Below are 18,695 nucleotides of genomic sequence, written 5' to 3'. Positions count from 1 at the left end.
GATGACTCAACATTGAGTTCTCCAATTTCAAATAACCTCTGTCCCCATCCCCTGACTCCCTTCCTAGCCCCTCCCCCTCCATTCCACTGCTCCCTGCCACCAACTGGATTCATTCCTCCCCTTGACCAACCAGGTCATACCCTCCAACTGTCTTCACCTATCCCCAGTTCACCACCCTGTGCCCGCCACCCCCTTTATCTGCAGCTCCCCTTACACCCACCCTCAGTCCTGATGAAGGGTTACACCCAAAACGTCAACTTCTCCACCTCCTGATGCTGCCTGTCTTGCTGTTTTCTTCCAGCCTCCTGCTTGTCTACATTTGACTCAGAAGTAGGAAAGAATGATGGAGAAGCAGAAAAGTCTTTGGGAGGGAATTGCAGAACATAGGGCATAGGCAGTGGAAGGCATGGACATCAAGGATGGGGGCTCAACTAAAATTGGGGATGGACAAGAGACCAGAATTGGAAGAGGTGCAGATATCTCAGGGAATTGTGGAGTAGAGGAGATTACAAAAATAAGGAGATCAAAGAACATGGAAGGATTTGAAGCCAAAGATGAGTCATGATTTGTTGACTCAGGAGCCAATTTGGTCAGTGAGTGCAGGGTGATGGGTGATGAAGACTTTGTGAAAGTTAGGATACTGGCGCAGAGTATTGGTGAGTTCCCATTAATTGATGGTAGAATGTAAAGGGCCAACTGAAACTTTGTTGCAATTGTCAAGTTTAAAACCTTAAAATATATAAACATAGAAACTGTAAAATAGGAGCAGCAGTAGGCCATTCATCCCATCGATCCTACAACAATGATTCATCCTCTATCTCAATGCCAAACCCTTGTCACCATTAGTGTCCAGAAAACTATCTTTTTTGTTACAGATGTACAATGACCTGGCACCACTCTCTGAGCAAAGACATTTCTCCTCAACTCAGTCCTAAGTGATCCACCCCATTTCTTGAGACCATGACCCCTTGTGCTGAGCCTCATGGCCTCATAGGGAAACATTATCATTGCAACCAGTCTGTCTGGCTCTGTTGGAATTTTACACATTTCATGAGACTCCCTCTCATTCTTTTAAACTCTAATAAATAATGGCCCAGTTGACTCAATACCTTCATAGATGACAACAATATGCTATTCTAACAATTATTCTGGTGAACTTTTGTTGCATTCTTTCTATGGTAATTATAAGCAATAGAGCCATAGATGAAAACATCAGAAGGAAATAAATTGGAATAAGGATGGAATACACAACGTGCTCTGCTTTCTAACTTATTTTTAGCTACAAACTTGAATGCATTCCTGAATCCAAGTCATTGATAGCCATGGTGAAAGTTGAGGCCCAAATACAGGTGAGTAGGGAACATTACCTCGTTACATACCACTAATTGCAAGTCTCCCGAATTTCCTAACTCTGAACCTGTTATCAAATGATGTGATACAAGTAGATTCACATCTATATATTTTCAGTTTTGCAAATAATTTCTTGTATGATTCTTTGACAAGAGTCTATTTGGGATCTATACAGATAAGCATGCATAGACACAACCATCTCCACCTGATAGTGACCTCTTTAGAAATCCGATTCAAATATGAGCTAAACATCCTATTGATGCTGCCTGTCTTTGCAGAGCTCAAACTTGTCCAGTATGTTCAATCAACAGGATGCAATGCAGCAACTCACCAAGATTAGAGTAACAACAGTTGCCTCAGCAACAATCCTTACAGTCTGAGAATTAGAAATAAATGTTTGTTCTTTATTTCTCATATTTTTAATCTCATTTAACACAAATAAATGCTCTAAACATAAATATATTCCATGTTCAAACAAGAAATAGCACTGACATATACAACCTAAAAATATAGGTATTGGAAAGATTTGGTTTTCACAAACTAATAATAGATGCTTTTGAGACCATTCCTGCAGCAAAAAATCAAAAAAATTAATAACTTGCTAGTCATGGGTAATGGCATCTTTGTTTTGCTTGAGAATAACATTTGAAAAACATTTTTGTTCAATAATTTGTTACCTGTGAGGTATGTCTGTGTATGCAGCTCTGTCACACTCAGCAAGTCTGAATTCTGTTGCTGACAACTCCTTCTTGCTTCATGCCATGTTAAAGCTGAATTATAGTTGATTTGGTAGCAGGTGCCTGTTAAAGGATCTTTCTTCCATAAAGTACCACAGCTACTGGCTATAAAAACAGACAGGTTTTACCATTAAATCTGTGTATCTCTAGAAACTATTTAATTTTTCTGTAAAGTAAAAGAAAATCTGTCTCTTCTGGTATGAAGTTAAAAATCACACAACACCAGGTTACAGTATAGTCTAACAGGTTTATTTGGATGGAATAGCTTTCAGAACGCTACTCCTGCATCGGCTACCTGATGAAGAAGCAGCGTTCTGAAAGCAAGTGCTTCCAAATAGACCTGTTGGGCAATAATCTAGTGTTGTGTGATTTTTAACTTTGTCCACCCTAGTCCAACACCAGCACCTCTATGTCTTCTGGTATATAAATAAGCAACACATACCTATTTGCATCCACAATTAATTAAATATTAAGTCCATATGTCTATGATATTTTTTATGTTTCAGCCAGCATGCACATACCATGAAAAATTGGAGGAAGTTGCAAGACTTTATGAAATATTTCCTCCAGAAATGAATGAGAATATGATTGAGAGTTACTAAAATGGAGCATGCATTACTTCCAGTGCAATGTTCCACAAGTGGTCAAACGTAAAAGTTAATTGGGTTGATACTTCATGTACTGTGAATAGAGATTAAAGACAGTTCAGTTAAACATAAAACCATCCAACCACCATCGCCTTAAAGATTCCTCCTTCAATATCACTTGGTGTCAGCAGTTTGTGCCATCTGTAAAAGACACTGCAGCAACCCACCAAGGCTTCTCCAGCAGCATTTTCTAAACCCATGTCATATACCAACCAGAACTGCAAAGAGTAGCTTGGAACACTAAAACCTGCAGGTAGCCCTTCAAGTCACACTCCATCCTGAGTTGCAAATATATTACCATCCCTTCACTGTCACTGGTTCAATGTATTGGAACTTCTTTACAAACAGCCTGCACTCTCTCTGGGTCAAAATCCTGAGCTCCCTCCCTAACAGCACTTTGAATGTAGACCATGTAGATTGCAGTAATTTAAGAATGTCAAGCACCAGCATTTTGTGGGATTAAGGATGAACAACAAAATGTAGTTTTTTTGCCAGTGATATCACAGACTCCATAAGTGAACTGAGAAGAAGGAAACATGGATGACGGAAACCTTGCACAAAATGAGTACTCAGTTGAATGATATGACTTTCAGAACCAATCACTCATATTTGTATATATCATGCCTTACAAATTAATTAGAACCTCTAAAAATTGACTGAAATAGATTATGAATAGGTTCTAATATAAGAATTTCAGAGTGCCAGAGCAAACCATTTTAATACTGAGTCTATGAATGAAACTTTTTGGCAATGATAGGCCTCATTTCCAAGATATAAGGAACACACAGCCTCACATTATAATTACACTCTGCAGTGACAGGATGGGCAGATGATTTGCACAGGTCTCTACTATTCTCTACTTTACAGTACAACAGCTAGCCCAAGTCCATTCTTTACTGTTCAATCTCACTTCCTGGAGGGAAAGGCCTGACTCAGTTCAGTACTGAGCCCCTCCACCACCATTTCCTGCCAATAACAATAGCTAGACGAATTACACTTGCACTGAAAATTAGTATACATTTGTACATCAATACACAGTTTATCTTGATACTGTCTTTGTTGTTTCAAAATCAAGCAAGGAACAACACTTCATAAAATATAGGCTTTCCTCTACATCCAAGAAGAAAATGGTGCAAATAGCGAATAAAGATACGTAGGATATGTTTGAGAAAATATGAATGGAGTCTTTTCCTCTTCCTGTCTCCAAACAACTAAAGCTGCTCTGATCCTAAAAGGGAGGAAAGCTGTGCCATAGATTAAGAAAGAAAGGAAACTGCAATCTCTTGGAGAAACTTGTAAAGTGCTAAGTATTATAAACAGGAAAATAAAGTGATTGCAATATACAATCGGTAATCAGCACGAAATGTCAGTGAACAAAAGAATAATGCGTGTTTGCAGATTTTAAAACTCCGTTAATCTTAAGCAATGTAACATTGCATAGACAAATTCCAAAATATTTCCACTGCAAAACAATTTCAATTTATTGATTGCATTGCATAATATCGTGCAGAATTAGTATTATGTGTTGAATATTTAATACAAAGTGACTAAATGGTAAACAAAAAAAATTGCTATTAATTTTTTTTAGCTAAAGGTGAAGCAGATATTTGTCACTTTCAGTAACGAGGAACTATTCTGAAAACTAACCTTCACTGCCCAGAAACTCAAGGGTGGGTGGCAGGAAAGAGCCTCTTGATTGATCAGCAAAACCAATAACTTTACCATTTTTATATTTGTTGAAATTGCTTTCAAATTTCGGAGACCATTAGTTTGTTAAAGTGGGACAACATGGGAAAGAGTTATATGGAGCCTGCATTCAGAAAGCTGTAAGTTCCCAAATGTAAAGAATGCCACTATTTAGATTGTTTTCGCAGTTCGAAGGCAGAATCTTATGGGATCCCGAGGGATGCAGGCAATATTGAGATTTGTGGCCGAATCAGAATGAGAAATCCGGGGATGCCCATTGGGAGCAATTTGCTGCATTTTTTCTGCATTTGTGAGCAGTGAGACATGTTACTTGCTAAGCAGGGTAAGTTGTTGATTAAGGGGATTACAGCTTGCTAAATGACATATAAACACTGCAATTCACCTCATTAAGTTTGCAGCTTCCTATCTTACCAATTGCATTAAACAAGATAGACTTTGAGCATTCTTGACAAGAAATTTAGAGTGGGTATTATTATTCAGCATCAGACAGTGTCTCCAGGTAAGATCTATGGACACTAGCTGGGTGCAGCCCTCTTACATATTGGCATCCAACATTTGCGAACTTCTCACAACCAAAATGGCATCTCTCAGATCCGTCGAATCTCTCTCTCTCACTCTCTCTCTTACACACACACACCACACACACTTTGAATATATGATATATATCTGTGTGTATGACCACAGCTGGCATGGTCACCTCATATGTCAGAGGCTAGGGAGAAAAGTGGACAGCTTCATACTCATTTAGACAGGCAGAGTGAGGACCTGGGCGAGGTCAAAGCCTGTGGGATTCAGGGGAAGGCCTATCAGGAGGGACATCTGGATGCTCAAATTATTACCAAAACATAACAGCAAAGGCTGGAAGCTACTGGTTGAAGAGTGCTATCTGTCACCTTCCATCATGCTGGGAATACAAAATTACATAATGGAATAGAAAAAGGCTGTGACCATACCTGGAATGGTCAGGGTGTCTCAACATTGAGAGGGAGATTTGGAGATGCCGGTGTTGGACTGGGGTGTACAAAGTTAAAAATCACACAGCACCAGGTTATAGTCCAACAGGTTTAATTGGAAGCACACTAGCTTTCGAAGCGACGCTCCTTCATCAGGCGATCACTATCTTCCAATGAAACCTGTTGGACTATAACCTGGTGTTGTGTGATTTTTAATTTTGAGAGGGAGAAGGCTACAGGACCCTTCCATGTGAGGACTCTTAAAGAGAAACGTTAGACATAAATCCATGCACTGTGTGTGTCACAGAATGGCGTATTCCCTAATTCTGGCTGATCCTAATGCATTGTTTCCCTATGTACTGTACACTTCACTGCCCCACACATCATTTATCACTTCATTCACATCAACGTTTCTGAACACAGAGGTCAGCAAAAAAGAAAGTGATGTTTTAGAATGGGGCACAATAATGTTAGCAGAACTTATAGCCCTAGGCACACATTGTTTTTCAAACTTCCCCATGCTGCAACAGGCTCTCAGCGTTGATCCTTTGAACATACTATGTGGACATGAGGTTGGACATCACACTACCACAGTTACATTTAGACATACACAGAAATTCAAACAAAACAATGTAGGACAAATACATTTAAATTCATGCAAGTGTGATACTTGTTACCTGTGCCACCAAAGTGGCCTCTAAAGATTTAGTTTTACTTTCTGACCTTCCCGCTATGTCTCAATGCAATCCCTGGTTCTGCAGCAGAGGTGAAGGCAGCCACTTGCCCATTAGCCGGAGAGATTTGGTCAGGCGATCCCTGGGGTATGCATATCTGACTGTACCATGTATGTTGACGGCCTTCTTTCCAGAGGCAAGTGGACTTACTAAATTATTATTTACTAAAGAGCCCATTGGGTAGAGTTAAAGCTGATGTGCCTTGTAATGTGCATTTGTGATTGCAAATTAGTGTTTTTGAATTAACTGATAGATAGTTCTTTCTGGTTTTTAATAAATATTAAATTGGTAAAATTGCCTTTTAACAAATTTACAGTGGACATATTTTGCATAGTTCATTTTGTCCCTAACCTGGCTGCAAGTGAAAAAGTTCAATGAATCATCAACTTTGACTTCCACAAGTACTTGTTTGGAAGCACAACAGCACAGATGAGATTTAAATCTGGAGCTTGTGCACTCCAAGATCAGTTTCAGTGTTTCGGGTAACACCTTTATCTTTTTGAGCACATCACAAGTGAAGCTTCCTGCCTGACCTTCTCCAGTGAGTGCTAATCCGTCAGCTTCTTGGAAATCTAGATAGCTGTGAGCCTTTTGCTGCCTGGAGTATTTTGCAAGCATGCCATGTCGGAAGGACAAGCTCACTAGTTTCAAACTAACAGTGCAGAAAATACTGAAAATGTTTCAGAACTTATAATAAACAACTTATGGACAGTCAGATGACATCGATGGAACAGTTACCTTTGCACTTGTCATCAACTCCATCACTATTACATTTTGCCAAACACAGTTTTGTTGTTATAAGCCATTACCGACTTATGGGTCATTAAGGCAATCTAGCAAGTTGGCTATATAAACATTGCATTAATTATTTTAGCTCTTATCAATGGCTGCTAAAGGAAGACAATCCTGAATCAATGAGAAAGGATATACCATCAGCAATTTAACCTACTCAAGTAAGCAATTAAAACAGCTGACTTGCAAAATGCAATTTGTTTACACAAAAGTAAATATTTCAACATAGCAGACCTAAAAGAAATGCTTGCGTTAACTGATATCAATCTGAACACGAAATCAGATGACTGAGTGATTTCACATTATCCTAATTTTATGCAACTATTCATGAATCATTGGCTGAAGACAATAATGAGAAGAAGGGCTTATGCCCGAAACGTCGATTCTCCTGCTCCTTGGATGCTGCCTGACCTGCTGCGCTTTTCCAGCAACACATTTTCAGCTCTGATCTCCAGCATCTGCAGTCCTCACTTTCTCCTCTGAGCTTTCAGATGTGTCCATTAATACAAGTGTATCATATTTTTATGGAGAAAGTGAGGACTGCAGATGCTGGAGGATCAGAGCTGAAAATGTATTGTTGGAAAAGCGCAGCATGTCAGGCAGCATCCAAGGAACAGGAGAATCGACGTTTCGGGCATGAGCCCTTCTTCAGGAATGAGGAAAGTGTGTCCAGCAGGCTAAGATAAAAGGTAGGGAGGAGGGACTTGGGGGAGGGGCGTTGGAAATGCAATAGGTGGGAGGAGGTCAAGGTGAGGGTGGTAGGCCGGAGTGGGGGTGGGGGCGGAGAGGTCAGGAAGAAGATTGCAGGTTAGGAAGGTGGTGCTGAGTTCAAGGGTTGGGACTGAGACAAGGTGGTGGAGGGGAAATGAGGAAACTGGAGAAATCTGAGTTCATCCCTTGTGGTTGGAGGGTTACTAGGCGGAAGATGAGGCGCTCTTCCTCCAGCCGTCGTGTTGCCATGGTCTGGTGATGAAGGAGGCCAAGGACCTGCATGTCCTTGGCGGAGTGGGAGGGGGAGTTGAAGTGTTGAGCCACGGGGTGGTTGGGTTGGTTGGTCCAGGTGTCCCAGAGGTGTTCTCTGAAATGTTCCGCAAGTAGACGGCCTGTCTCCCCAATATAGAGGAGGCCACATCGGGTGCAGCGGATGCAGTAAATGATGTGAGTGGAGGTGCAGGTGAATTTGTGGCAGATATGGAAGGATCCCTTGGGGCCTTGGAGGGAAGTAAGGGGGGGAGGTGTGGGCGCAAGTTTTGCATTTCTTGCGGTTGCAGGGGAAGGTGCCGGGACTGGAGGTTGGGTTGTTGGGGGGTGTGGACCTGATGAGGGAGTCACGGAGGAAGGCGGGGAAGTTGCAGGAGGACTTGGACAGGCTAGGCAAGTGGGCAAAGTTGTGGCAGATGGAATACAATGTGAGAATGTGTGAGGTTATGCACTTTGGAAGAATGGAGGCATAGAATATTTTCTGAATAGGGAAAGGCTTCAGAAGTCTGAGGCACAAAGGGAAATAGGAGTCCTAGTTCAGGATTGTCTTCGGGTTAACATATAGGTTTAGTTGGCATTTAGGAAGGCAAATGCAATGTTAGCATTCATTTTATGAGAGAAGGCTAGAATACAAAAGCAGGTATGTAGAGCTTACTGGTGCCCAATACAGGGCCCTGTTTCTAATTAAGAAGGCACTGGCATTGGAGGGGATCTACAGGAAGTTTACAAGAATGATTCCGGGGTTAACGGGCTTGTCATATGAGGAGCATTAAGAACTCTGGGTCTGTGCTCAATCTGGATAGAGATCTGGATAGAGTGGACATTGAGAAGATATTTTCATAAGTAAGAGAGACAAGAACCCATGGGCACAGCCTCAGAGTTAAGTGACGACCTTTTAGAATTGAGATGAGGAGGAATTTCTTCAGTTGGAGAGTAGTCTGTGGAATACATTGTCGTAGAAAGCTGTGGAGGCCAAGTCATTGAGCGTAATTAAGATAGAGTAGATAGGTTCTTGATTAGTAAGGGGATCAAGGGTTATATGGAAAAGGCAAGAGAATAGGATTGAGAAACATATCAGCCATGATCGATTGGTGGAACAGGCCTAATCCTGCTCCTCTATGTTGAGGTCTCCTGATCTAATGGTAAGAGTGGCAATGCTCCTTTACCCATAAGGTGTTAGTGAACAAGATAGGGTTTTAAGGTAATCTACGATTGTTTCACAGTCATCACCTTCCTGAAGGCTGAGGGAAAATGCATGAACTTTCACTTCAGAAAGTTGAGAATGAGCTGCAGTCACGGCCGCTGATCCCCTGTTGAAGGCCTGTGGATGCTGTGGTCAGCAGGGTAGAGGACACATACACACTGTGGCATCCCGCAGTTTACTGAATGACTGTTGGCCTCATCCTCCATTCCCCTCAATTCCCTCACACACCCCATACTCTATCAACTCTCCGCATATACTCCATGCTGCTGCCTTATGATTATGTTCACTCCTCACCCTATCATGCCCCCCAAGCCCCTTTCATAACCCATTCTCTCTCATTCCCCTTCATATGCCCACTCCATTCCCTATGCTCTTTAATCCCTCTCAGAACTCCCTTACTAACAAGTTTTGAGAAGACTTGTAGCTCAGACTGAGGTTCTGGATGTAGGTTTGCTCGCTGAGCTGGAAGGTTCATTTCCAGATGTTTTGTCACCCTACTAGGTAACATCATCAGTGAGCTTCCAGATGAAGCACTGGTGATATAACCCACTTTCTATTTATGTGCTTGGGTTTCCTTGGGTTGTGATGCCATTTCACGTGGTGACGCCATTTCCTCTGGTGACGTTATTTCCTGTTCTTTTTCTCAGGGGGTGGCAAATGGGATCCTAGTCAATGTGTTTGTTGACAGAGTTCCAGTTGGAATGCCGTGCTTCTAGGAATTCTCATGTTTGACTTGTCCCAGGATGGTTGTGTTGTCCCAGTCGAAGTGGTGCCTTTCCTCATCCTTATGTATAGATATTAGTGATAGTCATGTCTTTTGGTGGCTAGTTGGTGTTCATGTATCCTGGTGGCTAATTTCCTGCCAGTTTTTCTAATTTAATGTTTGTTGCAGTCCTTGCAGGGCATTTTGTATATGATACTAACATAGGTACACAGGTGAAGAGGGACACCAGTTCGACTGGGACAATGCACCCATCCTGGGACAGGTTAAACAAAGACTCACATGGAAATTCTTAGAGACCTAGCAATCAAACCAGGACTCCATTAACGAATATGTAGATTTGGACCCCATTTAACAATTCTCAGAAACAGAACCGGAAATGATATCACCCATCACAACAAATCGAGACAGATAAATAGCAAGTGGGACAGAACACCAATGCTTCACCAGAGGCTCACGCAAGTTTGGTTAAGAAAAAGAAGGAAGCATATGTAAGGTATAGACAGGATAGGTCAAGTGAATCCTTAGAAGAGTATAAAGGTAGTAGGAGTATACTTAAGAGAGAAATCAGGAGGGCAAAAAGGGGACATGAGGTAACTTTGGTAAATAGAGGTTAGGAAAATCCAAAGGGTTTTTACAAGTCTGTTAAGGACAAAAGGGTAACTAGGGAGAGAATAGAGCCCTTCAAAGATCAGCAAGGCAGCCTTTCTGTGGAGCCGCAAGAGATCAGGGAGATACTAAACAAGCATTTTGTGTCAGTATTTACTGTGGAAAAGGACATGGAAGATATAGAATGTAGGAAATAGATAGTAGTCGTGATTTGGAGATGCCTCGTCAAGACCTTTCCCTCATCTTCACTGCTTGCCTTTAAACAACCATCAAACCTCATTCAGATCATTGTTTGTAGCAAGCTGCCCGGCTTTCAGGACAACTCCATACAACCCTGTCATGGTAGGCGCTGCAAGATGTGTCAGAGTGTGGACATGGATGCCACCATCACATGTGGGGACACCTCCCACCATGTACTCATGTGACTCAGCCAACGGCTATCTTATACGATGCAGGCAAGGATGCCCTGAGGCATGGTACATTGGGGAAACCGAGCAAAGGTTACAGCAACGGATGAATGGGCGCCGCACAACAATCAACAGACAGGAGTGCTCCCTCACAGTTGGGGAACACCTCAGCAGTCCAGGACATTTGACCTCAGACCTTCAGGTGACCATCCTCCAAGACGGACTTTGGGACAGGCAGCAGCGAAAAGTGGCCAATCAGAAGCTGATAGCTAAGTTCCGTACCCATAGGGAGGGCCTCAACTGGGATCTTGGGTTCATGTCACACTACAGTTGACCACCATTGCACTATACACACACACAGACACTCCTACACATGCGTGCGCACACACACAATCACACTCGCCTGTAGACGTACATACACACGGACACACGTATATACAGACATGCATCCCGACACTCACACACGCCCTTACAGACACACACACTCCCACACTCACACATGCACTGCGTCACAGACTTAAGACACTCTACACTCACTACACACACACACACACACACATTTTGTGGGGTGAATTTGGATTTGCAGAGTTCCACTGCACTTTGCTCAAAAACTGCATGAATTCATGTAAGACTCTGTTATCTCACTTTTTAGAGTAGAATCACTCTAAACATTATGGCACTGACAGAGAACACAGAGGGCTAACACCTTCAACATACTGTCTGACTAACACCAGTTGTTACAGTTAACCTGAGAATGTAACCTTTTAAAAAAAGTTTTGTGATTTCCACATGAAAGAAGTGAAACTATCATGGTATTCGAACAGATGAAAGACTCAACAAACAATCAAGGTATTTTTCAACATATAATTTCAGTTACATCACACTGTAAACATTTGCTATAAATTCTGTGTCTTACAATTGTGTCCTCCACAACCACCTGATGAAGGAGCGGTGCTCTGAAAGCTAGTGCTTCCAATTAAACCTGTTGGTCTATAACCTGGTGTTGTGTGATTTTTAACGAAATAGATGGTAACATTTTGAAAAATGTCCATATTACAGAGGAGGAAGTGCTGGATGTCTTGAAATGCATGAAAGTAAATAAATCCCCAGGACCTGGTCAAGTGCACCCTAGAACTCTGTGGGAAGCTAGGGAAGTGATTGCTGTGCCCATTGTTGAGATATTTGTGTCAACGATAGTCACAGGGGAGGTGCCGGGAGATTGGCTAATGTGATACCACTGTTTAAGAAAGTTGGTAAGGACAAGTCAGGGAACTATAGACCAGTGAGCCTGACGTCGGTGGTGGGCAAGTTGTTGGAGGGAATCCTGACGGACAGGATGTACATGTATTTAGAAAGGCAAGGACTGATTAAGGATAGTCAACATGGCTTTGCGCATGGGAAATCACGTCTCACAAACTTGATTGAGTTTTTTGAAGAAGTAACAAAGAGGATTGATAAGGGCAGAGCGGTGTACGTGATCTATATGGAGTTCAGTAAGGCATTCAACAAGGTTCCCCACGGGAAACTGGTTAGCAAGGTTAGATCTGATGGAATACAGGGAGAACTGGCCATTTGGATACAGAACTGTCTCAAAGGTAAAAGACAGAGGGTAGTGATGGAGGGTTGTTTTTCAGACTGGAGGTCTGTGACCAGTGGAGTACCACAAGGCTCAGTGCTGGGACACTACTTTTCATCATTTATGTAAAGGATTTGGATATGAGCATAAGAAGTGTCGTTAGTAAGTTTGCAGATGACACCAAAATTGGAGGTGTAGTGGACAGCGAAGAGGGTTACCTCTGATTACAACAGGATCTGGACCAGATGGGCTAATGGGCTGAGAAATGGCAGATGAAGTTTAATTCAGATAAATGTGAGGTGCTGCATTTTGGGAAAGCAAATTTTAGCAGGACTTATACACTTCATGGTGATGTCCTAGGGAGTGTTGCTGAACAAAGAGACCTTGGAGTACAGGTTCATAGCTCCTCGAAAGTGAAGTCACAGGTAGATAGGATAGCGAAGAAGGCATTTAGTATGCTTTGCTTTATTGGTCAGAGTGCTGAGTACAGGAGTTGAGAGGTCATGTTGTGGCTGTACAGGACATTGGTGAGACCACTTTTGGAATATTGCATGCGGTTCTGGTCTCCTTCCTGTCAGAAAGATGTTGTGAAACTTGAAAGGGTTCAGAAAAGATTTACAAGGATAGGATAGGATAAATAGATAAAGTCTTTTCCCTGGGATCGGGGAGTCCAGTACTAGAGGGCATAGGTTTAGGGTGAGAGGAGAAAAATATAAAAGAGACCTAAGGGGCAACATTTTCACGCAGAGGGTGGTATGTGTGTGGACTGAGCTGACAGAGGAAGTGGTGGAGGCTGGTACATTTGCAACATTTAAAATGCCTCTGGATGGGTATATCAATAGGAAGGGTTTGAAGGGATATGGGCCAGGTGATAGCCGGCGGGTCTAAATTGGGTTGAGATATCTGGTCAGCATGCATGGGTTGGACTGAATTATCTGTTTCCATGCTGTACACCTCTATGACTCTAAGATGTTACCTCACATTGTGACAAAATCTCTGAGAACATATCCACAAGCTCAGCGAGCAAACTTACAACTAGAGACATTACTATAGTAGGATGAGTCCTATTCTGATGGAAATGCCACTTCCTGCTGAATCATCTAGTCCTATATATGGGAGGTCCGTAGCATTTTGTAGAACACTCACTTATGATTTCAACACTGTTGGTAATTCATGCATTTGGTTAGACACTCTGGAAACCAATGTTCTGGTGTAATGTCCAAAGAAAGACAGAATTGGTGACATGAAAACGAAAAACATATTTGTAGGTTGTCCTGGTATGATTCAATGCTGTTCAGAATTTTTCACAGGCACCAGTGATAAAAAGTATCAGGTCTCTTTTCTACATTTCTTGTTAATTATTCATATCTGGGAACCAGATAATTGCTGTCCAGAGTTTGATACTGGAAAAGCACAGCAGATCAGGCAGCATCTGAGGAGCAGGAGAATCGATGTTTCGGGCACTAGCCCTTCATCAGGAATGCGGCTTGAGAGCTGAGGTGCTAAGAGATAGTTCGGAGGGAGTGGGGCTGAGAGGAATGAAGCTGAGAATGCAATAGATAGATGAAGGTGGGGGAGAAGGTAATAGGTCAGAGAGGAGGATAGAGCAGATAGATGGGCAAGGCAATGAACAGGTCAAGAGGGCAGTGCCGAGTTGGAGCTTTGGATCTGGGATAAGGTGGGGGTGAAGGGGTATGAGGAAACTGGTGAAATCCATACTAATCTTGTGTGGTTGCCGAGTTCCAAGGTGGAAGATGAGGCATTTTTCCTCCAGGCATCGGGTGGTTAGGGTTTGGTGATGGAGGATGCCCAGGACCTCCATGTCGTTGGTGGAGGGGGAGTGGGGGTCGAAGTATTCAGCCACAAGGCGGTGGAGTTGGTTGGTGCAGGTGTCCCAGACATGTTCTCTGAAATGATCTGCAAGTTGGCATCCTGTCTCCCCGATGTAGACCACATCAGCTGCAACGGATACCATAGATAACTTTGGTGGAGGTACACGTAAATTACTGTCGGATGTGAAAGGATTCTTTGGGTTTCCTGTCTCCATGTCTCCCCAATGTAGAGAGCATAACACTTTCAACACTGATCTCCAACATCTGCAGTCGTCACTTTCTCCTACCAGATAATTGTTACTGAACACAACATGGCTTGTCTGTATCTAGATTATACAGCTATGGTGCAGTTCTGCAGAACAATGAAAGGAAAAAGTCTTGGGTACACTGGAGACAATTGCTGCTGCTGATGAATCAAGGATGCTGTTTTATTTCTCGATGACTTCCAGGTTTTTTTTTATTTTGCAGCTGACTTTTTGTGAAAGAACGGATACAGGAGCCATCTCTACAAGATTAAACTGTTTGCTATAAAGTTCTGCCAGAAAATTTCCAGTTTCACTATAATTTGCCTTTCAGAAATCAATTAGATTACTTACAGTGTGGAAACAGGCCCTTTGGCCCAACAAGTCCACACCGACCCGCTGAAGCACAACCCACCCAGACCCATTCCCCTACATTTACCCCTTCACCTAACTCTACGGGCTATTTAGCATGACCAATTCACCTAACCTGCACATTTTTGGACTGTGGGAGGAAACCGGAGCACCCGGAGGAAATTCACGCAGACACGGGGAGAATGTGCAAACTCCACACAGACAGTCGCCTGAGGCAGAAATTGAACCCGAGTCTCTGGTGCTGTGAGGCAGCAACGCTAACCACTGTGCCACCGTGCTGCCCACAAATCTTTCATTTGGATGGCCTGTACACTGTTCGGAACATTTTCCATCTGAGACAATGACCAAAGCAGCTTTGAAGATGGTTGTAGAGTTTCCTACACTTTTATCTTCAGAAAATCTCACCATCTCCAATAAGATTTTATATTTAAGCATACACCTTCTGTAACTTAAACAGCTGCTGAAACAGCAGTACACTGCTTTATCAATAACATTATTTTCTTTCATTTAAATGCAATGCTCCCTTCAATGCTGAATCCCTGCCTATTTCCTTTCCTCCTTTTCTGAAAGAGCTGATATAAGACCTAGCTCTTCTGTTGCAATCTTTAACACTACCAGCAAGCACACATTCCACATGACGTCAGATGAAAGAGTAGGGACTTTGTCTACTTTGCCACCTTCTCACTCCTGAATGTCGTATGGCTACAACAAGGAAGAGTATCTTGGACTTGAAATGAGGGTGTGATTTTTCCCACTTTGGAGGTGGTGGGAAAGATGGAGAGAAAGTGAATTAATAGGATTTGAGTTGGCCTTAGAGAGAAACTCACCCCTTCTCACAGTTTCTGCAATTAAGCACCACTGGGAAGTACTATGGGAGATTTACCTTGACTCACAAACAATCGAGAATCTAAAATAGTGAACTAGTGGTCACTTAAGGGCCTCAGTTTGCTACCCTCCCAGCCATCTCCATCCCTGGCAAATGAGAAAAGTAACTATTTTTTAAACTGGGAAACCTTGGCAAATTACTTACCAGGTTTTGAGAGGGATGTGGGAGACTCAAGTTGCCACAATCTGGGGACAATTGGAGGTATGGATGTATGGATGGAGAACAAGGTGATGACCTCAAAAGCTTGTGCCATTTTTCTCTGTCTCTCTGTCTGTCTGTCTGTCTCTCTCTTTCCACAATCCTCACCATAGGGGTGGTGTTTTAGTCATCACACTTAGAAAACTTAAAAAAGAGTTGTACCTAATTAATTCTTTTTTTCTACAGATGCTGTCAGGTATGCCAATTTCATTTTCCAGAATTTTCTGGGTTCTTTTCTAATAGATGTAGAATTTTGCTTTTATTTTTGCATCTCCTTTCATGTTGGCTTGAAGATAAAGCTGACAGATCATCATGTTTTGCACGCAAGAACAGTGTCTCTGAAAGTTTGCAAAGGGAAAGACAGAAAAATAGACCATCGAGACAATGTCCAGATGTGGATGTCAAGAGGAAGCTTCCTGTACAACAATGCCATGTGCATGTCAGTGCATTCAGCTTTTTTTTTAGTAATCTTTGTGCTATGCATAAGTCTCCTTTGATACAGGATATTTATGATGAAACTCAGTTTAGAAATGAAGCAACAAAGACAATAGGGGATCATGAATGCATTTTAGGAAAGAATAATAATAAAATATTGGATGGGGAAAAAGAGACAAGAGTATAAATATTAGAGGAATTAGCATGTTTCAAAAGTGATAAATTACCAGCTCTATATGAAATAGATTCTAGACTGTTAATGGAAGAATGGAAGAAGTGTTGGAAGCTTGACTATCATTCTCTAATCTTCCCTGGAAACAAACATAGTGTCAAAGGACTAGATAACAGCAAATGACAGCTAGTGTCTACCATGTTATAAAGGAATAGACTAAGCAATTAGAGATCAGTCAGCCTAAGCTTGGCGCTAGGCATTTGTTGAGAAAAGAACATTCTCAGAGACAGTTCTAATGGTAATTTAAAAATACACAGATTGATCAAGGAGAACAGTGTGAAATTGTCAAGGATAAGTTGAGGCTGACTAATATGCTTTAATTTTTTGAAATGGTGACAAGAATGAGGGAAGCACATTTGAATTAATTTATCTGTGTTTTGGCACTGTTTTTGACAAGATTCCACAAGGCATATTGGTCAGAAAGTTAAAGTCTATAAAAGTTAGACTGAAAAATGGGTTCAGTGGCAGGAAGCAAAAAGTAATGGTGATAAGAAGGCAGTTTCCAGCAGGATTCCGAAGGATTTTGTACCAGATCATTTACTTTTTATGATATATATCAATGACTTAAACTTAATTGTAGTGGACATGATTGGGAAGTTTGCAAATCATAAGAATATTATTCCTGTAATTTATGATAAGGAAGAATGTGGTAAACTGCCAGTAATAAAAAAAAAGGACTGGCACATGATATCCCATTGGCTCTTATGGAAAGTAATGCATCTGTGAACCAAAGGAAAATAATGTGTATTGTACAAGTTTTTTTTTACTTTGAAGAAGTAACAAAGAGGATTCATGAGGGCAAAGTGGTGGATGTCTTGTACATGGATGTCAGTAAGGTGATCGACAAGGGTTCTCATGGTAAACTGGTCAGCAAGATTAGGTCACATGGAATACAGGGAGAAATAGCTATCTGGCTGCAGAACTGGTGCAAAGATAGAAGATGGAAGGTGGTGGAGGAGGGTTGCTTTTCAGACTGGTGACCTGGGTCCACTGCTTTTTGTCATTTATATAACTTATTTGGATGTGAACATAGGAGGCACAGTTAGTAACTTTGCAGAATGATAACAAAATTGGAGATGCAGTGGATAGCGAAGATTACCTCAGAGTACAACGGGATCTTGATCAGATGGGCCAATGAGCCAAGGAGTGGCAGATGGAGTTAAATTTAGATAAATACGAGGTGCTGCATTTTGGAAAGGCAAATCAATGCACTTGATGGTAAGGTCCTGATGAGTGTTGCTGAACAAAGAGACCTTGGAGTGCGGGTTCATAGCTCCTCCGAAGTAGAGTGACAGGTAAATCGGATAGTGAAGAGGGTGTTTGGTAAGCTTTCCTTTATTGGTCAGCACATTGAGTATAGGAGTTGGGAGGTCATGTTGCGCTGTACAAGCCATTGGTTAGGCTACTTTTGCAATATTGTGTGCAATTCTCACCTCCCTCCTATCGGAAGAATGTTGTGAAACTTGAAACAGTTCAGAAAGGATTTACAAGGATGTTGCCAGGATTGGAGGGTTTGAGTTATAGGGAGAGGCTGAATAAGTTGGAGTTCTTTTCTCTGGAGCATTGGTGACTGAGGGGTGACCTCATAGAAGTTTATAAAACCATGAGGAGCATGAATAGGGTAAATAGATATGATCATTTCCCTGGTGTGGGGAGTCCAGAACTAGAAGGCATAGGTTTAAGGTGAGAGGGGTAATATTGAAAATGGACCTCAGGGGCAACTTTTTCATGCAGAGGCTGGCGTGTGCATGGAATAAGCTGCCAGAGGAAGTGGTGGAGGTTGGTATAATTTCAACATTCAAAAGACATCAGGATGGGTATGTGAATAGGAAGGATTTAGAAGGATATGAGCCAAGTGCTGGCTAATGGGACTAGATTGATTTAGGATACCTGGTTGGCATGGACGAGTTGGGCCGCAGAGTCTGTTTCTATGCTGTACATCTCTATGACTCTATGATTTGTGGGATGTGGGCATCACTGGCTGGGCCAGCATTTATTGTCTGTTATTGAGAAGATGGTGGTGAACTACTTAAACAACTACAATCCATGTGCTGTAGGTTGACCCACATGTTGTTCAGTC

The 18,695-nt window shown here is 42.0% G+C and overlaps 1 protein-coding gene across 1 annotated transcript in view; it reads right to left on the bottom strand.

The window, feature by feature from the left end:
- Positions 1-18,695, bottom strand: part of mrc1a (mannose receptor, C type 1a) — a 152,068-nt gene that overhangs the window by 112,849 nt on the left and 20,524 nt on the right. Inside the window, exon 4 of the mRNA XM_072575908.1 lies at positions 2,028-2,192. Coding sequence (XP_072432009.1) covers positions 2,028-2,192 — 165 coding nt within the window. The remainder of the gene's footprint in view (positions 1-2,027; positions 2,193-18,695) is intronic.

Source organism: Chiloscyllium punctatum, chromosome 8, assembly GCF_047496795.1.
Source record: "Chiloscyllium punctatum isolate Juve2018m chromosome 8, sChiPun1.3, whole genome shotgun sequence".
NCBI lineage: Eukaryota > Metazoa > Chordata > Chondrichthyes > Orectolobiformes > Hemiscylliidae > Chiloscyllium > Chiloscyllium punctatum.
The sequence above is the reverse complement of the archived record's forward strand: the minus strand, read 5'-3'. Positions and strand labels throughout refer to the sequence as shown.